At 50.4% G+C, this 25039-nt stretch overlaps 1 protein-coding gene across 1 annotated transcript in view; it reads left to right on the top strand.

Annotated features, from left to right (window-relative positions):
• Positions 1-25039, top strand: part of NOC2L (NOC2 like nucleolar associated transcriptional repressor) — a 54621-nt gene that overhangs the window by 28379 nt on the left and 1203 nt on the right. Inside the window, exons 15-18 of the mRNA XM_074893303.1 lie at positions 3077-3220; positions 9392-9505; positions 14416-14551; positions 23125-23265. Coding sequence (XP_074749404.1) covers positions 3077-3220; positions 9392-9505; positions 14416-14551; positions 23125-23265 — 535 coding nt within the window. The remainder of the gene's footprint in view (positions 1-3076; positions 3221-9391; positions 9506-14415; positions 14552-23124; positions 23266-25039) is intronic.

Below are 25039 nucleotides of genomic sequence, written 5' to 3' on the forward strand. Positions count from 1 at the left end.
AGGGATGGGAGACAGTTCAAAGGCATCTGTCCTGCCCAGCCGCCAGGACGACCCCACGGCGGTCGCTGCCTCCAGAGGCTGGTAAGGAGCTCAGAGTGCAGAGCCTCTGGGTCCGAGTGCGTGGAAGAGACTGCCTCTGCCCCACTCCAGAGCCCTGACAGGTATCACAGGGCAGAGAGAGGATGTTAAAGGGAAAAACTAGACAGGCATCGATAAGGGGTAGGTACTGCTGGGTGGAGGCAGGAGATGGCGTGGTCTAGGCATGACTTGTCGCTAGACAGAAGGGCAGGAGGTGCTGATTTGCCTTGCCAGCAGCCACTCCTACTGCTGCTCGCTCTCTGTCCTGAGTTGAATATTCCCTCTGCTTTTTGTAAACGGGGGATTGGGCTTGATTTGGGTTCCCTGCAACGCACACGCCCAGCTGCTCCAGATCATTTCTAGTTCCCTGCGTCGTTTACAGTAAGAGGAGCTGGGTTTTTGCTGTGGTCTCTGCTGGTATAAACCATTGGTGTTTAAGGCTGGCACTTCGACAGAATCAATCCCACTAATCACAGAGCTGCTTAGCTAGGAACTGATGTGAGATGTTAATGACATGCACACACACACGCGTATGTTCTGATTGCTTTTATTCTGGAGAGATATGGTTGTTGTATTTGGCGGAGCGAAGAAAGGCGTATGCAGAGTCCCTTTCTCTCTCTCTCTCTCTCCTCTATCTTCTTTTACCTTCTTGGTTGTGTTCCCTGCCTCTTAACACAGGACTGAGATCTCATTATGTTTCGTTAATATCTGTGGCAGATAGTGGTGGGACTGTGAGGGATTGCAGGGGTAGGAGAGAGGAGGGGGAAAGAAGAAACGAAGCATACGGCTGTGAGAGCGAACACACAACACCAAACTGCACAGATAGAGCCTGAGATTTTGCAGGATTTCTGGTGACACTTCTGCAGCGAAAGAAAAATGATAATGTATGTGGCAGCGGATGAAATGGATCTGGGGCTGCAGCTGTGGGGATCAAGTGAGATAAATCGAATGACAAATGCATCTCTCAGTGGGGATAAATATTCAGCACCTATAAAAAATAAATATTTTAGAGGGGGGGGTGAGGGTAGGACAGGCTTCACCAGCAGAAGAATAGTTTTGCCGATGGTTTCTTTGTACTTGTTTGATGGGCTGTATGTTTTGTGGAAAGGGGGAAGGTATTAATTTTAACTCCCATTTTTCTGAATTGGATGTATGATGGCAGGTGGGCGTATGCTGGGGATAAAGGGACAAGAGAAGCCTCTGCTACTGGGTAGTGGGGGACGTTCTCCATGTGTGTAGCAGCCAGCAGATCCTGCAGCAGTATACCCATCAGGAGAGCAGTGTCCTGACAGAGAAGGGGCTGGGTGTGACTGTCACCTCTTGATTAATACCTACCCACTTGGCATGTAAGATCAAGCCAACGTGTAGGCTTGACAGGAGGGAGACATCTTCTTCCTTCCCCCAGCTCCGTCTTTTGAGGCAGAACATTTGAAGCCCTAAGTAGGGAAGGCAGTACTGCATTTGCTGACTAGAAACCCTTTATCTCTATCATGATGGCATCTGCAGGTCCCAGCTGAGATGAAGGTTCCATTGCGGTTAACCATTTTCTTTTGCCTTGTTGGATCTCTTTCTCTAAATCAAGTGTCTGTGAGGTGTCTGTGTGTGTATATATATGGGTCTAGCAAAGAGCTTGGCCTACAGAATTTGGACAGCACTCCAGAGGCTTGCCTTGGAGTTGGTGAAAACTGTTAGCAGACAGTGTAGTAAACTGGAATTCAAGCCATGAGTCAGTCTGGACACCTCCATCTCTCTCTCTGTCATCAAGAGCATCCACTGCTGCCTCAGCTTTTAATTTGGAGGTGTCAGAACAGTGCAGTGGTGTGGGAGGGTGGTTTGTATTGGGAGGGGAAGTCTTTGGTGGGGAGAAGTTTGCTTGAGGACAGGGCTACTGAGATAAAAAAAGAGCAACACAAGATGTGCTGTTTGCAATGAAGTCTCATTGTCTGACACTAGTGAAGTGTGCTCTGGGCACAGAGAGAGGGCAGGAGCAGATTCTCTGGAAGTAGGATGGTCCTTGCCCTTTCAGGCAGCGGTAGGGTTTGTGGTTTCCCGGCAGACTGGCTCTTGTCCTGAGGGTTACGCATAAGGCCTTGGGTCTAAAATAAAGAACTATTTAGGCACATGCTGCACAAGTTGTCCACAGAGAGGGTTATTTTGTGAATTTTTGAGTGGTGAGCGTGTGGGTTTGTGCCCTTGAAGAATCAGTGGTGCCAGATGGAGTTGGGTTGGTACAGTCAGACATTAAGCAAACTTCACCCCGTGTGACTGCAGATGGCCATCTGTCCTGACCCACAGCTCTGCTGCTCTAGCAGCACCAAGTTTCCCCACCGAGCTGTGCCAGAGACCCTTACTCCCAGTCCACAGACACTTCTGCCCCAATTTTAAGTCTCTTCTCAAACTGCCTTCACTCCCAGCCATCAGTCTCATCCACAGCCTCTTGTATTTAGTATTCCCATTCCAATATTGACTGGTGTTCTACGGTCTTAACCTACAGACACCTTTCCCCATTCTAATCCTGGCTTCCCTGTGCTTTTGGCTATCTAGCATCCACTGTTACTCCTGGTCTCTGTGCATCTGGTCCACAGTCCCTCTCGCTGTTTGGTGGAGCAGGACTGATATTATAACTACAATAGCAGCTAGGAGAGGAGGCCCCAGAGAGCGGAGACTTTTTTTCCTGCTGACTCCTTGAACTCCACTGATACTTTTTTTTTTTCAGAAAGAAGTAGGGTGCAAAGAGCTGTTTTTGAGCAAGGCCCCTGTGCTGGATTGCATACAAACATCTGGCCCATCACTGCAACTCTTTGCATCCTCCCAGACCGGGGTGGCAGGACCCCCAGGGCTGATTAGGGGTGATGCATTGAAGTACGGTATGAACTGAAGGGAAGAGGCGCCCCATGCTGTCTGTCACTGGGGGTGGGAAATGTTTCTTTGCTGATGGGATCTGTTTATGGAAACTATTACATTGCTTTCATTCTTCCTCTCCTTTTCCTCCTCCCAGCTAAAATCTTTCCTGAAGGAATGCAAGGTTGCCAACTACTGCAAGCCTATCCGGCAGCTCCTGGAGAAACTGCAGGAAAATTCTGCCTACATCGCCAGCAGGCGTCAGAAAGCTGCCTTCGGCGTGGCCAGCAGGGAGTCTGTGGTGAGTCTGCTGCTTCGATTTGGGCTTCCTGGAAAGACAGTCAGGCTCCGGCTGCTGGGGTTGAGCGGGTGGCAGAGGGAGGAGGGACGACGAGATCATGGAAACGGGAGCGTGTGGGGTGGGGCAGATGTTCACAAACAACTGAACTCGGCAGGGCTCTGATGCTATAGCTGGCAAGACTCTGCAGCCAAGAGCCTCATGGAAAACACAGTCCATAAATTATACCCTTCTATTATTTATAACACACACATATGCATGGAAGCGCCTTGCTTTGCTGTGGCATCTCCTTTGCTGAGAACTGGGGGGGTTTAGTCTGGAGAAGAGGAGGCTGAGGGGAGACCTCATGGCCCTCTACAACTCCCTGAAAGGAGGGTGCAGAGAGGGGGGATGAGTCTCTTGAGCCAAGGAACAAGCGCCAGGACAAGAGGGAATGGCCTCAAGCTGCGCCAGGGCAAGGTCAGACTGGCTCTTAGGAAGGATTTCTTTGCAGAAGGGGTTGTTGGGCGTTGGAATGGGCTGCCCAGGGCAGGGGGGGAGTCCCCATCCCTGGAGGGGTTGAAGAGTCGGGTTGACCCAGCGCTGAGGGACCTGGTGGAGTTGGGAACGGTCAGTGTGAGGTTCATGGTTGGACTGGAGGATCTTCAAGGGCTTTTCCAACTGAGATGATTCTGTGAGAAGTTTCTTGGTTTTCATCATCATGTTCCTGGTACATAGGTGCCAGTTTATGCCTAAAGTGATAGGGGGGATTCTGCCACCTCTGTAAGCATGTTGTTTCCTCCTGGTTGGTAGAGACCAGTCCCTGCAGTGTAGAACCAAGGCATCAGCAGACTGATATATGGCAGTTTAGGATCTTGAGGCAAACCTTTCTGTTTTCCTGCACCCTTGTGGAGACAGCGCTATAGAATCAGGAAGGTTATGAGTGATCGGGCATCCTGGGCACTGCAGTTGCTTCTCAAGAGAGGTGCTGGTGTATTCTGTCTGCAGCCTAAGCGTGCAGCCTGCTGAGAAAATGCTGAGCACATTTGACACCTGGAAGAGTTGCAGTGGCTCATAGCACCTGTGGAGAGGTTGAATTAAACATCAGGATTCTACCTTAGCGATGAGATGAAGAGAGTGACTAAGGTGGTGATGGAGACCCCCCTCTTATCATAGGAAATGAACCGTAGCACAGCTAGAAAACAGTCTATTAGAGGGTGTGTTAGCTAATAGTTGGCCATCTGGCTAACAGGCTGAGAGATGCTGCCTTTCTCCTTTTTTCCTCTGCTCCAGGAGTCTGCCTGCTCTAAGCCAGGTTCTCCAGGGGATGGTGTAGCATATTGTCAGGACATTCCTTTCGGTGTCCTTGCTTGAAGCTTTTTTTTCCTTTTGCTTTGCTCCATCCTTCTTTGGGGGCGTGTTGACCTGACCTAAACTTTGAGATATTTGAAATCCAGGCCCTGTGTAAATGAAGCTGAAGGGAAGGAGGCCTTGTTAATGAAGCGTACTTTGTGTGTTCTTTGGGTTGGACATTTTATCTTTGCTTTTTATCCAATGGAGCAGCCTTTGCAAGCCTGATAGCAGGTGAACTGTGTGTGTGCATGCCACTCTGTGTGAAAGGAAGTAGTGGGTCGGAGTCTTCCTTGCCTGGCAGGAGAGAGGTGAAAATATCTGTCTGCAAGGTAACTGATGGGTCAGAGTGGTCTCTCTGTCCACATGGTACCACTGGGAAGTCTGGAGTTCTGCATCATTGAGAGCTCTACCTGTTGGCATGGAGTTGAGCACGGAGCAGAAGTTGCAGTGCAGGGACTGCAGGAAAATTAGCCTTTGAAATCCTGACATACCAATGCCAGCAGCAGCGCTATTCCGGGATTAAAGGGTTGATGGAACTGGGTTTGAAATGACTTAAGTAGTCTTTGGTTCTGTAAATGCCATTCTGGGTTGGACTGTTTTGCTAAAGGAATTATGCTTCCCGTCTGGAGTGAAGTGGTTAGGGTTTTGTTTTGTATTTTTTGCGGGCGATGCTGTGACCGCCCACCCACTCTGCGGAGGTAGAGGTTTCAGCCTCTAGGGCCCTCCATGAAACAGATGAGCTGGGGACGGTCTTTAGCTAAATAAAACAGGGTTCCCAACAACTCCGCCACTGTCTGCTTTTCCCAGCAACTCTGGCTGCTGTCCCTTGTGTAAGAACCAAATGGTTATTTTAACATCTTGCTGCCTGTGTGTCTCCTGGTTGATATTGGTGCACCTGCTTTCCCAGGGACATCTGGGTGGCTGAGTAGCACGAAGCAGGCAGGGTTGGCACTGGGGGGGCAGCAACAGGCAGCCTGCCTTGGGGTTGGTTAAGGGAGGCAGGCACCAGTTTGCCAAGCCCTGTTTGAAGACAGTTCTGCTATTTAAGGGGATAGAGTAACGGTGTGAAGTGCTGCTCAGGGAGGATGCCTGGATTGCCTGTGCAATCTGTGTTTTTGCACTGTGGTGGTGTCCTGTGGGAGAAGGGAACCTTTTTCTTCCTTCGGTTAATGGGGTATCAGTGCTCCTGGGAGCAGAGGAAACAGCCCGCTCAGTACTTCTGTGGAGTGGCAGAGCTGTGGTGGCCTGTCTTCTGTGCCCAGAGGGCAGGTTTTGTCCCCAGGTGGCCCTGTGTTTTTCCCCTGTGCCTTTGCAAGGAGATGTTGGAGATTCCCAAGAAGGGCCAAAGCTCCCACAGAGACTGGGCTTCCCGGAACGATTTGGAGTGTCCCTCAAAGTCTGGGTTGAGTTTGCCAGGCTGCGTCCAAGATAATGTGGGGCACTGGCACTTCTCATGAGCAAACACTGCCAGAAAAGGGAAGGGAAGGAGGGACGTGAGGGAAGGGGAGGTATTTGCATGTCCCCCTTGCCAGCTAGAGCAATTGAAAGCAAATGCTCTCTGGTTTTCACATGCATGCATTTGTGTCTGCTCCACTGTAGGGAGCAGAGCCCAAATTCTGAGCTAATTCTTCCATGCAACATTCTGAAATGCGGCTTTCACGGGGGGAATTACAGAGTAGTGGGTGTGCTTTAGAAACGTGGATTTTACCTAAGAGTCTATATTATGTAATTTTAAAGAAGAAACAGCCCGGGGATTGAACTTAGTGCTGGGGGGGGAGCATGGTGGTGCAATGTTTAACTTTACATGGAGGGACTGTGGAGGGATCCCTCCTTGCATCCCAGGAACTGTGGTACAGAGAGAGAGGCACACCAGATGTGTTCAGCCTGACTTCTTCCATGTTATTTTAAAATCGAGAACTTGTTTTTGGTAAGAAACAGGTTAATATTAGAGAGTCAGTGCTTTTTTGAGAGTACAATGCTAATATGTTACTATACTAATTAAGATCTTTGTGAGGGGAGCCAAAAAAAGTGGAGCCTGCAGCTCAAGTTGAATCCAGTTGAATGTGCAGCTCTGATTTTAGGTTCGTCTGCACTAGTGTGGGCCCTGGCTTGGCAGGGGAAAATGCAGGGAAGGAAAAGGACCTGCAGTGTGTGCCGGGCCACGTTACAGCTCTGTGGCCCCCAGGCAGACCTTCGTGCTGAGCCCAGGAACGTCGGTTTAAGAACAGTGCAGCCCAGCGGGCTGTCATGCTTAATGAAATGTGAAGTGAGGGAATGAGCTGATGGAAAGCATTGCCTCATTTCCATGGGTTTTCCAGATCTTCTGCCTTCATCCCCATCTCACATTTCAGCTGGGAGGTGTTTCTGGAGGGTGGGTGATGATCTTTGTTAGGTTTGTACAGGTGCTAGCACTGTGGGCTTGATCTGTGCTGGGTGTTGCCTGACAGCACAGTGATGCAAAAACACTTATAGGAGAATTGCAAATGGTTAAAGTGGGTGTGATGGCATCCACTCTCCCAAAATTCCCGTCGAGGTGTTCTGACTAGAAAGATGGGAGTGTTTTAATGGTCTTTTTTATCTCTGGATTCCAGCGTGCTTTAAAACCAAAGGAGCTGTATCAGAACAAATAGACTTTTGCCCTCTGTAAGAAGAGTCTTTCTCAGAAGCTGTCCATACCAAGCAGCAGCAACAAATTGCCTGATTACAGCCGGCAGCCTGATATGAGCCTGATCTATAAATGGGGTGACTTTGTACTCCTCGGGAATTACTCCTCTTGCCGTAGCGGCGGCTCAGATCGACGGTAAGGCTGTGCTGTCTGCTGGCTGGCGTCTCCGCTGCCGGAGCCGGCGGTCGTGAGCTGTGCTTTCAGTCAGCCTGCCGGGGAGGAGAGCGCGGAGCGGGCGCAGGCTCCGGCCACCCAGCCCTGGAGCCGCGCTACAAACAGTCCTGTGCGGGGTTGTGAGTCTGGGACCCGTCATTACCAGAAAGGGCCTGTTTGGCTTGATGCAGTATTGATAGCGCCTGTTGTAGGATGCATAAATAGATTCTGTGCCATTAGAGTGCGGGTGACACAAGCTGGTCGCCGTTTAATTGCCAAAGTTCAGCTCCTGGAGACCACAGATCATCTCCGCTTCCCTCCCAGCGACGGGCCAAATCAAGAGCTGGCGTACGCTGATGTATCTCACTTAATATACACCGAGTACTTTGCTTATTTGTGTAAGCTGGGAGCTCTGCGCTGCTATCCATTGTTCCTTCTGTCTTGTTCATACACAGCTCTTTAAACAAACTTCTTCCCACACCTTGGCTCACAGGCTTTAGCCAATACACCACAGCTCCCTCGTTTTGGGGCTCAGCTCCCCAGAGCAGTTGATTTGAGCTCTGCTGAAGAATAGTTGAGCTGCTGCTGTGTTTTCTGCTGTGAAGATGGTCTGGCCTCTTGTTCCTACCCTCAGACAGGAGCATTGTGTACACACAGCTGCCCATACAGAGCTCTGGATTTGTTCTCAGCCCTGGATTCAGGATGCTCTTCTTGAATCTGTGTTGACCTTTGAGTGTATCTATGCTAACCATTGTTCCTGTTGCTTGTTCCCTCCCTCCTTTGCCTGTTTCAATTCCTACTTGTATGTCATGTCTTTCTGCTTACATTAGATTGACTTTTTACTGTGGGGTGATGCAAAGCCTCTGGGCACTGTGGTAATCCAGTTAACAGGTACAGTTCTGTGTGGGTTTTAAGTTAAAGGGATGTTGGCAGGTTAAGAAGAATGAATTTTAATATGACATACCACCACCCCCCTTTCAGCACTAACACGCCAAATGATTGAAGCATAAAAGAATTTTTAACCATCTAATTTGCTTCCCACCATTTACGGTGTTTGCACCTCCTTATTCTCCCTGCTTGGACAGCGGAAATGGGCTCGGCACTTCTTCCTGCTCTGCTCTCTCAAGGTTGGGATGAGTCCAAGACCCTGCAGGGGAATGTTTGTTTCAAAAATAAACACTTGGCTGTAGAACAGGGGGAACGGGCAATCAGACGTCTTTGGTACTTAGGTCTTGCGTGAGGTTTTTCTGAATTAGAAAGCAAGAACTGAGCAGGTGATTAAATGCTTCCATTGAAGGATCAGGGGACAAATTTTGTCCTGATAGGTCCTCTGATCTGTCCCTTGGATTCCTACCTTCAGGTTTCAGTTGAAGTAATTTCTTTTTCATTACAGTAGGCTATATCATCTGACTGGGCTTCTGTGTCAGTGTCTTCTCACTAGAGCTAGAGTAGAAGTGAGTGTTCAAGGCCAAGATAGTAACAGTGGATCCCAGAAGGCATTGAGCTGATTTTAGGAGAGCTTGCTGTGAGTTCTTAGCAATTCTGAGAATCAGGCTTCTTCTAGAAGGGAGAAATAGGAATCTGGGAACCTACATTTCAGGCCACTCTGCTGAGAAAATTTGGTGATCTTCCATAAGCTAAAGCATCTTATGTACCATCATAAAGATGCTCCTTTATGAGGACTTTATAAGTAAGTTACTTGCATAAATAAGCTGTTGCATTGTCCAACCTGTCCATTTAATCTTTAGGCTTGCTTTGATTTCCCTGCAGTGCCCAGGCATTCCTTTACCTCAGGAGGGTTGTCAATCACACCACTCCTGACTCAGTAGTTGCTTAAATGCCTGAATTCACACCAGGTCCTGCTTGCTTTCTTAGTCATGGTTGCCAATTTCCTACCCAGAAGCTGGGAGAAGGTGGTTTGGGAAAGGGTCTTAACCTCTGCTCTTGGCTTCCTGCATTTGCCAAAGTTGTATTGGAAGATGCTTTGAAAACCTTTCTTAAATTTGCACCCACTCTCTCCACAGGAACAATGGGAGAAGCAGGTCAAAGAGGAGGGGACACCTCTGACCAAGTATTATACTCAGTGGAAGAAGCTAAGAGAGAAGGAGATACAACTGGAAATCAGCGGCAAAGAAAGAGTAAGAATGAAATGCCTAACATCATCTGTGCCAGGGGAAGACAAGGGAGCCACGTCCTGGCAGCAGGATGGTGCCTGGTCAAAACCAGCTCCGCTGGTGTGAGCTGAAATTGGCTCAAGCTGCGTGAGTGCGTAGGCCGGGCATTCTTGGAAGGAGCATGAGCGTTGGTTGGATGGCAGCCCGTGTCTTCAGCTCCCTGCGGATTTGTCTTGCTGGGATCTCGAGGAGCAACATCTGTGTCCCCTGCCTGCAGCCTGCCCGTTTGCCCAAGCTAAGAGGGGATCGGTGAGAGAGGGTGAAGTAGCGCTGGAGTGAATTTCCTCCATGCCTGTTTAGTTCAGGACCCATTGGTACAGCAGCTTTGTGATGCAAGGCTGGGAAGCTGCAGACAGTAGTGAGAGAGCAACTGTGTGCACTGGCAGGGGTAGTTTGGGTAACAGATTCGATTCTCTGAGCAACTGGGGCAGTAGCCTGATGGTGGATGGAATTTTTGGAACAAACTTGTGATGTAGTTTGGAAGTTTAGACTGTACACACAGTTCCTGTTCTGTGTGTTCATCCCCACACTCATGGGCCTTCTCACATTACTTTGGGCAGTTTGCATCATTTCTTGCAAACTGCGTTGCTTTCTTCATAGTAAAACAGAGGGGGTTGAGCTTGTGTGGGCCTTCAGCTCTTTTTCCAGCTCTGCAGAACATGACTGGGTTGCCATGCTAAAACCTAACTTTGCAAGCGCACAGGAAGGGGAAGATCCCTCTCAGCAAAGGGAATATCAGAGATGAGCTCTGGTTTGTGTTTTCTGATTTCAGGTGTGTGGGGGTGGCTGGTTCTGAGGTGGGACTTGCTGTCTGGACAGAAGTGCCCAGACTGCCAGTTCCCATATCTCCTGCCCAAGGGAAGGCTCCTTGGCCGCTCTTGGTGGCACTGCACTCCGGGATGCAGAAGGTGGGGGTGGGAGCTTGCTTTCATTAGGAGGCTAAAGGAAAGCTGTCTCAGTGCTAATGCAATGAAAGTGGCTGAGCTAGGCTCTTGGCCAGGGAGCAGGAAATAGATATAATTGGTGTCTCCAGCATATGGTGGGGAACAATTAAAATAATCGATGGGATGTGAGGATGATTGGCTCTGAGACGAGTCCCAGAGCGTGGTAGAAGACCTGGGAGATCCTAGAAATGCTCAGTATCGTATACCAGCCTGAGATAAGGACAGGAGGCTGAAATTCCCTGGGGCAGCCATGCAGAGGGAACAAAAAGCACGCTTGTTTTCTGTGCAAACCCAGCAGGAGAATGTGGCCTTTGCAGAAAGGAAATTAGAGGGTGGGAGCTAAGAAACAGCGAGAAGTGATGGCTGTGAGTGGGACTAATCTCTTGCCCAAAACTGGCCTTGCTGGGTATGAGCTGAGGCTTTCCTGGTACTGAAGCAGCTATCACAAGGGGAGAGATCAGCCCTCGGTGTAGACAAGCCCCCAGCTCGTGGTAAAGGGAGGAGGGGACCTGGAGCTCCTTGGGGTGGCCAGGACGAGCTGAGGTGGAGAGCAACCCTTGAGGGGGATGGCTTTCATACAGAAAGGCTGAAACCAGGGGAAGTCTGAAGGGCAGTGACAGAGACTTGTTTTCTCTTGGAGAAAGTGGGCTGAACAGATAAACTGTGGAGAGAGACCGACTTCGGAGTTCGCTTTCCGAACGGCCTGTGGCTGCCTGGCGTCTTTGCTTGGTGAATGGGGCTGTTGTCTCTCTCGGTGGGGACTGCTAGCTTAATGATGCGGCATTGTGAGCCCCAGCAGGAGAGTGAACACCATGAGGCCCATTAAGGCTGGGAAAATCCACGTCCCATTAGCAGCCATTGGGGGGAAAAAATAATAACAGAAAAAAAATCAGCCTGGCTCTCAGCTGCTATGAGCTGCAGCTTGCCTTATATAACAACGCTGACCCCGTCTGCCCATTCCATTTGCTTTTCCCAATGGTTTTTAATGGGATGTAGACTAATCGGCTTCGTGAGACTCAGTAGATAGTAACCCTCTAGCTGGGGATTAAAAGACTGGCCCCCAAATTACCTAATTACTGCTGTGTGATGAAGACAGGCTGTATCTGTGAGCTGTGGCTCAGTACAAGTCTCATTCCTTTGCTTTGTGATCACTCCACAGCTAGTAGGGTTTTTTGGTGCCTTTATTTTGAGGTGCCCATCTTGAAGGCGCTCCTGTGGAGTCTCAGAATGTTGGACATAAGCACAACTGGGCATGATTCAACAGCAGCTCCTGTTTAATATGCTCAGGTTGAAGTCAACCAGTACCGATGTCACCCAAAACTGTAGGCTGCCTTTGGTAATGGGGACTTTTCCTAGGCAGTATGAAAACACAAAGAGGTCCCAACTAACAGCCTCTGCTCCTTGTTGTACATGCCCTGAACAGGATACTGGAGAAACTTTTCACACTATTGAGATAAGTCTTTCTCTTTTGCTCCCTTGAATTGGAGAAGTTTGGAGAATTGGAGGAGGCTGTTCCACATCATGTACATGAGACATTTTACTCATACACATCTCCATTTCCACTTTGAATCTAGTAAGTGATGTGTTCCATGGAAATGCCCCATGCTCAGGATGCGTGAGGAGAGAGAATAAGACCTTGGATGATTTTTCCAGTTCATTTACTGCTGCTGAGGGTTAATAGTGACGGGGGTCATGGAGAACAGCACTAGCCAACAGGGACTTGGGCAGTTGATGCAGCAGTTGTTTGTTGTCAAAACTGGGTTTCTGCTTCTGTTTGTGATGCTTTCAACCTCAACTATTTCCTGATTAGGCAGTTCTGGACTCCTGTTTAACTGCTGCTGTTGCTGAAGAGGGCTAGCAACCAGTGCTGCCAGACAGGGGCTCTGCAGGTCGCATGGCTCCTGGCACAGAAGAGGGCCCAAAGGTGCTGCCTGTGACTGGGAGACTTCCAAGAGTGGGCTCAGCCGTACTGATGACGCACCACAGTTCCCAGTACCTGTCAGAGTGACCAACTCTGGGACGTGAGAGGCCTTGGCCCAAAGGGAGTTACTGAGGGAGGACATGGTGGTCCAGGCCTTGGGCTGCAGGAAGCAGCGGTGCTGGGATGATGGCAGCCTGGCCTGCCTGAGGCACTTGCAGAGGCAAGGAATGTATAAACTGAAAGGGATCGGGTACGGGGACTGTGTCTCTGATCGCAGCCTAATGCTGGGTTAGAAGCATAGCTGCTGATATATTTTAGCTTCTGAGACCTTTGTGTTTTATTTCTGGAGCCTCTCATTAAATCAGTATTTCTGGAGCACCTCCTTCTGCCCTCCCACCCTTCATAAAGTTGTGTGCCAGCACAGATGAGAGGAGTGAAGCATGAGCCTGTCTTGTCCACCAGAACTGGTAGAGGCTAAGGAAAATATTTTCACCCTAACGGCTCCCCTGCCCCACGATGGAGCTTGCTGGAGCATAACCACCCGAGAAAGGAGGTGGTTACAGTATGTCATTGGGTCAGCTGAGGGCAGCTGTTTGGCAGTGACTCTGGGTTGCTGCTCTTGCTGCGTTTTGCTTCCCAAGTCTCTTCTCTGGCACGCAACGACTGCTGTTTGGAGAGCCAGTCGTGTGCTGCTTTCTTCTCACATCTTCCCAGCACAGAGCCAGCCCAGCAGGTCTCTGCAGGGCCAGTGGAAGGAGAGACATCTCATAGTGGAACAGAGCAGGTGGGAAGATGATTTAAAATTAGGACCCTGCAAATGGTGATTGGTGATTTGCTCCCTTCTCTGGCCAGCTCCTGACTTTCCATCCTGGTGCTGCAGGTTATTGCTTGTAAGTGCTCAGCTCCCAGAATCAATATTGCCCATCTGGGGACCATAACCGTGAAACAGGCTGGGAGAAATTGCTGGAATTGACTGCAGGAGCAAATGTGTGTCTCTGTGTCTCTCGTTGTCTCTCCCCTCCATCCCTACTCTCTCTTTGAGAGCTGCCTTTCTATGTAGACTGTGCTTTGCTGCTGTTCCCGCTGGGGGAAGCTCATGGGAGGGTTGAAGTGGATGCGGCCAGAGAGGAGTGTGTTGAGGGGTGGTCTGACGGGTGGGAGAGAGCAAATGAGTTATTACTCGCAGGGCGAATGTTTCCAAGCAAGCTAATGTGTGCTAATGCATGAGTGCTTCCCAGGAGGTGTGCAGCCAGGCACGGGCAGCGGGCAGCTGATGTTCAGAGAGCACTTGGGATTTAATTTGCATTCTGATTATCTTTGCCCTGCTGGCCTGAGCCCTTGCAAGTAAATCCTCCCCATAATCCCCCTCCGGAGAGGTGTAAAGATCAGTGAGGTGGTGTCAATTGCAAGTACTTAATGGCATTGATATTGGCTGGCTGCAGCAGCAAGGCTCTTGGCCCGTTGATCTCTGTAAGGGCTAGCGACCGGGGAAGCCATGGTACAGACAGACCTGAAGCATCTTCAGCACCTTGTCATTTAGCTGTGCTGAAATCTGCAGCCAAAAAGACAAGTGTCTTTGCTACAGCTGCCACAGCTTTTGGCGTGGTTGGAAAACTGCTACTTCAGAGATGACCAGCACACTCTGGCTTGATGGTGCTTAGCTGCCCAAGCTCACAGGGCCTGTGTGGCTTTCAGTCCAGCCTGCTTGTCAAGGATGTCTTGTGTTTTTATCCATGCTAAGGTACCAGCAGTAGATGGCCCATTAGCAAAAGTAGTTTATTAGAGAAAGATCAATAGAGCAGTGGTGCTTTGCATGTATCATTCACCTTTGTAACCGACTCACAAATCTATCTGTTGCTCCCCTAGTTGGCAGCAGGCAGACCCAACTGTTCTTGGCAGTGTGGCTTACACATACTGGGCAAAGCCAAGTTCCTGTGTTTAAGCTCAGCATTTTAAGTTTAAAAGTACAAATTAAGGCTGTTCTTACTGTTGGTTTTGTTTTTTCCCAGCTTGAAGACTTGAACTTCCCAGAAATTAAGCGTAAGAAGCAAGAGGAAAGAAAGGAGGAAGATAAGAAGGAATTCAAGGACCTCTTTGAGCTGGACAGTGACTCTGATGAGGAGAATGTTGGATTCCCTATAAAAGGTATGGGGTTGGGGCTGGGCATGCCTTCTCCTTGTCCAGAATTCCATATGAATTGGGTCAACACAGCCCTGCCCTAAGGGCATGCTGGCCACGTTCTGTTCAAAAGGTGTACAGAATGATGATGCCTTTTGGAGGCTTTTTAAAGTGACAGACAGAAGGTGGTTGGGAGGCTCTTATCTTTCTCTCCTTCTCCTACTTTGTCAATCCAGCTCATTTTAAAGCCTTAGTCCTTCATTAGTCTTTGTCTGTACATGACCCATACTCTCTCCTCCCCTTGGCACCTTTCTTTTGTCAGACACTGATCTCAACATGATAGCCCAAGGACCAGGCGGTGTTTGGCTGAGCACAGACCCTGCTTTCAGAGGCTTCAAAGCAGCAGCCATGGTTCATATTGTAATTCCCAAAGAGCAGGTTGTCCTTCTTGTGCTTATAACCTGTGCAAGTTCTGGGCTGAAGTCTCACCTTGGAGAACATAAAAGTGATTGCTGTCTTCTTGCGCCGTGAGTGGAGGTGCAGAAATCCATGTTTTGTTTCCACACCTATAAAAGAGGAATAAGAATGTTCTACCTGACAGCATGCTGGGTCTTTGCTGTATACATCATTGCAAACAATAGCTATCATAGGGGCTGGCTACCAGAACAAGGATCTCTGGTGGATGAATGGTTATCCTCTCTTTGCATGCACGTCTGATTTATTATTTTATAGTGACTGATGCTGCAAGTATTCTTGACAGGCCAAGAAGGTGTAGAGCCTCTAGAGAAAATGGGGTGATGTCACTCTCTGGCTGTGACCACGAGGGGGCCACAGTAAATTGTGGAACCTGCATGAGAAGTTCACCACATAGTTTGAGGAAAAATTCAGGTGTTCTTTTTGTAATTTGGAATGTTTGGGATATCACAGGTTTTCTAAATGCATTGTCATTCATATAGTAGGGCAGCTTGCAGGATTACAGAGTTTTCTTGTTTGGAGATTTAATCTATGGATAAAGTCCTTGTCTGTTGTGCACGTTGTGAGGCATGAGGATAAATCTTCAGACTTACCACAGGACCAATGGGCATTTGTCTCCCTCAGAGGCACAGGAGGAAGAAAAGGTTTGAAAACTCTTGTTTGATAGCTTGAGGTTGAAGTCAGTGGATTTTGTAGGTGACCCAGCAAAGAATGGGAGGAGAGCAAAAGTGAGCACGTGGCCCACCAAGGTACTGAGAGATCAGTGTGACATCAAAATGATTTGCTGAGATACATCTTTGAGGTGTGGGGTTGTCCTGGCTGCCAAATGAGTCAGAGCCTTAGAAGAATCCCAGTGGCTTCTAAAAAAGCAGTGATAACTGCAGTTCAGAAGGCAGGTTGCTGGGAGCCAGGGAAACCCAGGCTCTCCTCCTGTGCCTCCCAGGAACTGACTTGATGTACAGTTGGGAGGTTTCTTGGACTGATGGACTTCTGGATGCACATTGGGATGCTAACGAGGCAGGTCTGTGATGATACGGTGGCAGCTGTCTGTCTGGCACCTAATGTCCACAGCTTCTACCTTATTTCTGGTGCTCGCTGTAGGAGTCTGCTGAATATAAAGGTTTGCAATCTCTTTTTTTTGCTTTTACCCCCCTGCCTGTACATGTGCTTGTGACATCTGTCCATGAGGTTCTTTGGCAGCCTTAAGGGGCTGACATATATCGCGAAGAGAGTGCAAATGAGGACTAAGGTCCGTGTGATATCAAAGGGCTCTCCCTGCTCTGTTTGTGTGAGTCCCACAGCTGCAGTATCTAGTCCTCAGCACCGCAGCGTCAGGAATGGGTCTTGCCTTCCAGCATTCCTGGGTCAGCTGCCTCTCCGGAGCCTTTGTTCTGAGTAGGGTGTTTTCTGGAGGGAGGGAATAGGCCCTGAAGGCAGCTTCCATCTCAAGGAGCAACTGTGTGCAGCCCCACCATGGATCCTGAGGCGCTGGGTGGAGGCAGCGGGCACTGGGTCTGTGCTGTAGCGTAGGGTGAAGTCCCCTCCGGGCAGTGGTGTGACTCCACAGTGGGAAAGGGACCGGGAACAGGGAGGCTGGGAAAAGCGCCTGTGTCTTGGGAGATGCATACAATGAGCTCTTGTTCTTACTCTGTGTGGGGTGTGAGATGTTCCCAGCCGCACTCTGCATTCAGTAACTGTCAGGGCTGGCTGCGGATGGAAGTCAGAGAAGCCAGTGCTTCAATTTGCTGCAGTTCCCTGTCTTTGTGGCCATTGTTCTACCGGGTGGCCAGATGCAAGGGAATTTGGGAGGCCCTGCAGCTGCTGTGACCTGCGTGCTTGCTTCTTTACCTGTCATGTTTGAAGGCGTGACAATCTCCTCTCTTCAAATAAGGCAAAAGGAGAGTCTGGGATAATGGAAGGACTTTGTTTCATCTTGAATCAGCCTCGAACTACTTCCGAGAGAGACACGTTGAGCAGGTGATGGCAGAAATCTAGGCAGGAAGGTAAGACTGCCCTGGATGGACCTTCTGGGAGAGGAAAAGAAGGAATATATCCAGAAAACAAGAAAAGCTGAGAATGCCCAATGATGCTGACCTTGAAAAGTGATAGGGAGAGACCTGATCCAAGACAGATTGGTGCTATGAAAGTACACTGGAACTGAGGTGTTGCGGGGATCTGGGAAGCTCGTCGGAGCAGATCAGCCCTTCTGACACAACCCTACTTCCAGACGTGGACAGGAAGAGATGGGGTTGGTGGGCGATGCCCTTCCTGTTCTGGGAATGGAAGCAGGGGCATGGTCTGGGAATGCCAAGGCAACGTGGGAAAGAATAGGAGGCTCGCTGGGAAGGTCAGCCATACCCAGAGACATCCCTGCTCTCCTCATTAGCAAGGCTTAGCAGCAGCATGCAAACTCTGTTCAGAGTTCCTATTGGAAAGAGCCAGTTCCAGAATCCTGGGGATGTGTAGGTCTCTGCAAAGAAGGGGGAGGGAGGGACTTCTGGAAAGGAAGGAATTCCCTGCCAGAAAAGTCCTAGCTAGATAGTTGCAGTTTTCAGTTGCATCCTCTTACGCAACTCCATGGGTTAAAATCTGTGAGGATGGTTGCCCTGGTCTGGAAAACGCTTTTCCCCCTGATGATTACTACATGAAAATCTGGATTTCAGAATCTGCTGCTGGTGCAGCATCATTGTGGCTTTCAGGTGGGATGTTGGGTATGGAGGCGTAGTGAAAATGGCTCCCACCTCTCCCCAGCCACAGCATTTGGCTTGTCAGAGACTTTACTGTGTTGACAGGACGTTCTTCTTCTGATTAGTAGTTGTTTTGGCCTGTCAGGTCCCAGACCAAATTCACAAGAGTGGAAAAGTGCCTGCTAAAAGCCAGGAAATCATCAGTTTTCTGTTATTTAGCTGCTGTTCAAAGCCCCCCTCACACCTTTTCTTTTGACTTAAATTAAGTATTGTATCAGTGAAGTGTTGATTTCAGTTTACACTGTCCCTAATCTCTCTGGAAGAAGGTAGGCCTGGAAAGCAGCTAGAGTTCTTGGGTTAACCACTGCTAGCCAAAGCATCTTGCTCATTAACTAACTTCTACCTCAAAGACCTTTGTATTTCTCACAGCAGAGCAGGCTTCTGAAGAGGTCTTTCCAATCCCAGGCAGGGAGTGAATGGAACATTTTACCCAACCTCAGGGGGTTGGGGAGCTCCCTGTTCTCACAGTTTGCCATTACTCATTCCTGGGGGAGCCAAGGGTAGGTGATAAAAACTGTCCCTGCACGTGCAAGGGGAGTAACATGCAGATCCTGGTGCCTTCCAGCAGCACCGGTGCAGTTGTGCATGACCTTCCCTACTGTTCTGAGCGTCCCCCTCTTGTCCACCCCCACCATTTCCAGCTGTGCTGCAGCAGAGAAAGGAGATTTGCTGCATCCAGCCCCAGGCACTGCCTCAGGAAATGGCCACCAGCAGTTTGGTGTTTGCAGCTCAAACAGCCCTTGGCCCCAGTGTGCTGCTCCCAGATGGGAACCACCCGCCCCTGCTCTTCCCCACTGGGGATCAGGAGCATCTGGCAGAGGCACCTCCTCCAGAATCCTCCCGGACAGCATCCTTCGAGCAGGCAAGGAGAGGCCGCTTGAATAGGAAGCTTCCTAGACTTCCCAGAAAGTAGGAGAAACTGCGATGTGGGCTGGGGAGCAGATTCAGATGGGGCAGGTTCCTGTGGGGAGAGTCAGTGTGGGCATAACCCTGTGGCAGTGGATTCTCACAGGGCAGGTGCTCCTGGAGGTGTCCTTGGAGCGACTCCGAGGTGAAACTCGGCTCCAGCCAGGTGTTACAGCCTTGAATCCTTCTGCCCTTCAGCTCCAGGGCTGCACTATAATTGCATCTGTTGAGGAGAGGAATAACGGGCAGGTGCATAAAGATGAGGCTGCAAGCTGAACACCTCCAGTGCTCCTGTAGTATATGGAGATGCCAGGGAAGTGGAAAAAGTATGTTCAGGGCAGGGGAGGTTACAGGGCGGTCAGCAGCTTAGAGATGCTGAGGATAGCGGAGAGACCGTTTTGTTTAATATCCACTGCTGGATCTGTTGGTTCCCTGATTGTGCCTGATCCTCATTGTTAATGTGGCTTCCACAGCATCTTCTGGTAACGTGGTAAGACATGCCACAACTTCTAACACAGACGTTATTTGAAAAAGCATTTTTTTTCTTTAAACCTACTGCTCACTGAACTCGCTGATCGGCCTCTTGTGCTGGCTACAGCCATCAGCCTGCTTTAACAGACCGTGTAGGATCCAGACATAAACCTGTCTCTTAGGCCTGTCTTCTTCTGAATCCTAACCCCAGTTTTGCGTTAGGCCGGAGATGAAAGGCTGATAGCAGGCCATCCACTCCCCTCGGCCCACACCTTCCTACTCCTTCACGTCCTGCAGGAGCCAGCAGTAGCTAAGCTCTCTGATCCTTTCTTACCTTAGCTGTAGCAGCCTCACAGCAGCCAAAACTGTGATAAGCCATTTATCTTTGACAGCAGCAGCCTTTTCCCTAGCTCCGTAAGCTTTGCAGGTCTTCAGTCTCTTCTTTCCTGAGTCCCAACCCTGACTTCAGCCTTTGCTGTAGGCCACTGGTTCTTGGTAGAAGCCTCCCACCCACCTGAATCTTCAGTTCTCACTTCTCAGGCCTTGCCGAATCCAGCAATGAATGAATGAATGAATCTCTTCTGAATTCCTGGCGAGACCAGCAGTAACAAGCGTTTCTGTGTCTGGTGTCACGTTTATAGAAGTTTCATTGGGTTTCTTTGTGGTTTGAGCCCCCTGCTCTGTCAGTACCAGCACTTCTGTTTATTTTAGGGGTTCCTGAAAGAATGGAGAGGGTGGTGGGCAGTTCTTTGAGATTCGGTCAGGAGGTTCATCAGCACAAATCCGTATCTGCTCCTTTCAGAACCTGGAAGTTAGGAGCACTGGTTGGAGTGGGGTTTGAGACAGGACTTTGAGTTCCCATGTCCAGGATCTCGGCATAGTGGTCCTTCTAACAAGGTGACGCTGCCTGTTGGCTGCCTGTTTCTGGTTGCTTTGTTTTGGTCTACACCTGGCTGTGGTACAGCCACACCAGGGAATAAATTGCAGGTGGTACATTGATACATGCAGCAGATACTGGCTGCCCAGGAAAAGGAAGGAAAAAGTGATGAATTTGCAAACTTTTTTTTTTTTAATCTTGTGGATCTGAGGGGAGATTCCCTCTACCTTGTGCGGGTGGAGCTGAAAGCTGCCTGCTCATTTCAGCAGGATTGCACAGCCCTGGCACCCTCCCCAAGGGGGCAAAACAATTCCATCCCATCAGGACAAGCTGCCCTCTGGAATGGAGAAAGCATTTGGCAGGCAGGAGAGAGTCCCTTGCTTGGGTCACTACAAGGTCTGAAAAGGGGAGAGAAACAAACTTGCACATTTTGGGAACCCACCCCCTAGCGCAGGCAAGGGCAGACAGAGCCCGGAGATGGGGAGGAAGGAGCGTGGATTTGATCAATCTGTGTGTCACTGGTGGGGGTGGGGAAGTTCATGCGTTCCTCTCATTTACCAGCTGACAGATCTCTGGGAGGAAAGGCGGCTGCTCCTGGAAATTATTAATGGCTTAGAAAGAGGTGCTGGACTGCCTCGTCATGAGGCAATTAAAGGCGAGAAGGGAGTGTGGCTGCAGCGTCTCTCCGGGCCTGGCTGTAATGAGTGATCTGTCCACATTAGGTGTTGGTGTGCCTCTAATGAACTTGAACAGGTTTCTTCATTTATCCCTCACGTAATCATATTACATCAATTTAATGCCAGACTGGTGGGGGCCAGGGCTGTGGAAGGAGAGGTCAGACATTTTCATTTCCTAGCAGAGTAATTGTGGCCCTTCTTAGTGGCAAAATTCCTGCTGTGGGCTGTCAGCTTGAGGATCTAGAGGCAGAGTGAGGAGGAAGAGGGGAGAAGCACTAGTTAACTGGAGCACCCTGAGCATTGTCTTCTGGAGTTGCCGATGTGCTTCTGCCTCGGGAGCTGGAAGCTTGACCACTGGGTGAAGGCTCTTTGGGGGCCTCTGCGTGCGTACATCGGAAGGGGAGGTGGGGGCTGAGTTTAGGGGAGGGGAGCAGGAGGCTGGAGAAGTTCAGTGAATTCCTCTCAGTGACCTGCTGCCTATATCACAGAATCATTCACGTTGGAAAAGACCCTTGGGATCGAGTCCAACCCTCAGCCCTACTCTACAAAGTTCTCCCCTACCCCACATCCCCCAACATCTCATCTAAACGACCCTTAAACACACCCAGGGATGGTGACTCCACCCCCTCCCTGGGCAGCCTATTCCACTCTCTGACCACTCTTTCTGTGAAAATTTTTTCCCTCATGTCCAGTCTGAACCTCCCCTGTTGCAGTTTAAAGCCGTTCCCTCTTGTTCTGTCACTAATTCCCTGTGAGAAGAGACCAGCACCAACCTCTCTACAACGTCCTTTCAGGGAGCTGTAGAGAGTGATGAGGTCTCCCCTCACCTTCTCCTCCTCACACTGAACAGTCCCAGCTCCTTCAATCTCTCCTCACAGGATTTATTCTCCAGGCCCTTCACCAGCTTCGTTGCCCTCCTCTGCACTCGCTCCAGTACCTCGTAGCACGTAGGAATAACCCAAGAGCCCGATACCCAGTTCCTGCCCACCGCTGGTTTCTCCACACGCTCTCAGATGAGCCGGTAGCTGGATCTGTCGGTGTTTTTGCTCGTGCTGCTTGATGGATGAGAGCGTGCCCCTCGGTTGTTGCCTGAGCTGCTCAGGTGCCCATCAATATGATGTGGTGCGGTGAGGAGCGCTGCAATCCATCTCCCGTGGAGCGGGTGCTCTCCGCATGGCTGCGGGCGCCCCAGAGAGCTCCGTCCGTGAGATGTGGCTTCCGATCCCTTGGGGGGCAATTGCAGGGAGGCTGCGTGCTGGCAGAGCTGACAGATGGGTGAAAGCAGAGTGAGCAGGGTGATGACGGGGAGCTGGGGATGCTAGCAGCCGGCTTATTAATGGCTCTGTATCCAGTTCAGTGACTAACATAGGTCAGCTGCTGAGGAGGGAGGATGGGGCAAAAAATAGATGCCATGGTGGGGCCCAAGAATCACGATGTGAGAAAGATGTACAGCCAGTTTCCAGGCAGAGTCTGAAGTGTGAATAAATAGTGTCTTCAACAGCTTTGTAAGCAAGGGCAGGCAACCTGCAGCGCTGAGCTGGGCTTAGCTCAGGGGTGGTGGCTGGAAGGAGGCAAGAAGCTGGTGGTTCTGCTCTCTCTCTGTACAGAATTTGTATTCTGTCATCTAAATGCCTGGTGACTCACAGTGTCCGGAGCAGGGAGGGAGGGGAGAAGTGCTCCTCCACTGAACTCAGAGGCAGATGACTTTCCTGCAGGCCAAGCACCCAGCAGCTCTTATTACTTCCTCCCAGGCTCCCTTGGACCTGGCTAGCCATCTGCAGAGGGAATTTGCAGCAATATCTATTCCTAGACTTTTTTGTTGTGACTTAACAGCGGGAGTAAAGCTAAGAGAGGTTTACAAGGATGCCCTGAACCCGGGAGTCTACCCCTGTTTTCGGTTACCTATAACCATGGAAGGGTGGAGGTGGGTATACACAGGCACTATTCCTCAGTGGAACCAGCCCTTCTCTGGTCTCAACTGTGTGACTTTACTCCTTCTCCTGTCTCATGCGTGTTCAGTAGGCCCATTTCTTCTCACTGTACTCTTCTGTCTGTCTTCCTCTCCTAGCTTTCATGTCTCTCTGAGCGGGGCAGACGGGTTCATGACAGACACTTGGGTGCTGCTCCATAAATACCAGGTAGCAGGAAATCCTGGGCTTTAGAAGCAAAACCCTGCTCTGGGCTTTTGAGATTTCTCTGGCTCTGTGTCCCGGTCTCCCTGGCCTCTAGCAGGTGCCTCTGAAATGAAATGCATCCTTCTCTGGGCCTTTCTTGCAAGGGGACATGGCTTTTGGAGAAATATGGTAAATTTTCCCTTTAGTGAGTGTAGGACTGCACTCCTGAGCATGAATGTTGGGACAGCGGTACTTGGCCCTTTGCATATACTGCCTGCATGTCTGCTTGTGTGCTGCTCTTATCTTTCCATTTACACAGTGAAAATACTTGCAGGTAAAGCCAAAGCCAAGGAGCCATCAGACGACAGTTCAGAAGCAAGCAGCAAGGACTATGGCGAGGATGATGATGATGAAGAAGGAAAGTATGAAATTGAGGAGGACGAGGAAGAATTGGAAGATGACAGTGACTCAGATGGTAAGTAGTGCAGTTGGGCAAAGGGGAAGGGAATTATTGACAGCACTGGTAACCGAAGGCTCCTTGGCATTCTGGGAGCTCCCCTGCAGAGGAACCATCCCCTCTTTTCTTGCTGTGCTGCTGTTCTGAGCTGTAGGTGTCAGGAGGGACTTTGACACACAGACACACACGTGCCCTGGACAGGGAGACCTGGCAGTTCTGAGTTTATACTAAGAGGAGAGCGAAAGGGTTAAGGTCTTTGCAGGCCTTGCTCTAACAAGCCACCAGTCCCTTTCATCTCTTTTTCAGGGGCCTCCTGCAGAGAGGCTCAAACAAACTCTTGAAGTACAGCCCACCCCAACGGGGTACAGAAACCTTGCTGCAAGGCTCTCTGCAGGTTACACGTGCACGGGGGTGTGGAGGGTGCACTTCACTTTTCATCTGAGTGGTGCCTGGGGTATGGGGTGCTGCACGGTGTAACCCTTTGGCTGCTGCTTCTCAGCTGCTCCTCCCAGGATAGGACTGGTAGGAGATCTTGTCCAAGCCCTGCATTCATCTGGGGTTTTGGCACCGACACAGTGAGATCACGCCGTGTAGAACCACTGGCTTCCATCTGTGCGTGGTCCTGATCGCTTCTGCCCCTTCGTAGCCGCTGCCCAGAGACGGCCGTGGTAAGTGGTGGGTGTCCATGTGAGAGGCTGCTGGCTGAACGCCAGCTGTGTCGCCAGGGCTGCACTAGACCCCAAGCCAGGCTTTGTCACAGCTGAGGAGAGAGTATCTTCCCCTTCCGTCCCTCACGCAGCGCCGTGGCCAGCTCGAGAGCCCGCTCGGCACCCCGAGAGCGAGCGCGCGGCTCGGCACCCCGAGAGCGCACAGCTCGCCGTGTCGGGCCCCGTCTGGCCGGTGCCTGCCAAGTCTCTCTGCTAACTTAGCAGACGGAAGCTGGGCCTGCCAGGGGCTCTGGCTGCTGTGGTGTTCCTTTGCTGGTTTTTGTGTGCCACTCGCTTAGGCCTTTGTATTAGAGGGCCAAGGCTCTGCTCCTCTGCATGCCATTGGGTGTGATGTGTGGTTGTGGGGAGCAGCCACAAAAGCTCCTGTGTGCAGGCTTTCTTTACTAGTTTGGGGAGCAGGAAGGGGGAAGGAGTCCAAGTGAGAGCAAAATCTGACTGATTTAGCACGGCAGATGGCTGTGGCTTGGCATGCACACCATCTCGGCGCCGAGAATAGATGGGTATTATTTGATGCATGTTCTGACAATGCTGTAAAGGATAAAGAGGGAGAGTTTTCCCCCCTCTGCCTACTGGAGTACTCAGGCTGAAGGAAAAGCACCCTTCCTTGGTGTCTGGGGGAGCAGGAGCTCTGATCCTCCCTCCCTTCTCCGCTGATGGCTGCTTCCTTTGCTTTGGGCTGTAGGAGCACGGCGCAGAGCCAGTGGAGTCCCTTAGTGCCTGGATACTGGGGTGTAGCAGCAGTGACATTCAGACCGGGTGCTCCTGGCCTGTGGCAGTTAGCCATCGATCAGGCAGGGCAGACAGGCAGCTCCGCCCCTCCCAAGTCTTAAGCTCCGTGTGCTGAGCGTTCCTGTTGTGCTTTTTACCAAAACCACACATGCAGCCTGGTCGGGTGATGGAACAGTGAGGAGCTTGTGTCCGTGACAGGTTTCCCCCCCTCCAGCCAGCCAGAGCCATAGGGGAGAACCCTGCCCGTGCTGTCAGTGCCCTGGGGAGGCACTTCTGTGGTCCTGATGCTCTGGCATCACCAGTGCAGTTTGGAAAGATGTAAATTGCAGTGAGCA

Source organism: Strix uralensis, chromosome 23, assembly GCF_047716275.1.
Source record: "Strix uralensis isolate ZFMK-TIS-50842 chromosome 23, bStrUra1, whole genome shotgun sequence".
NCBI lineage: Eukaryota > Metazoa > Chordata > Aves > Strigiformes > Strigidae > Strix > Strix uralensis.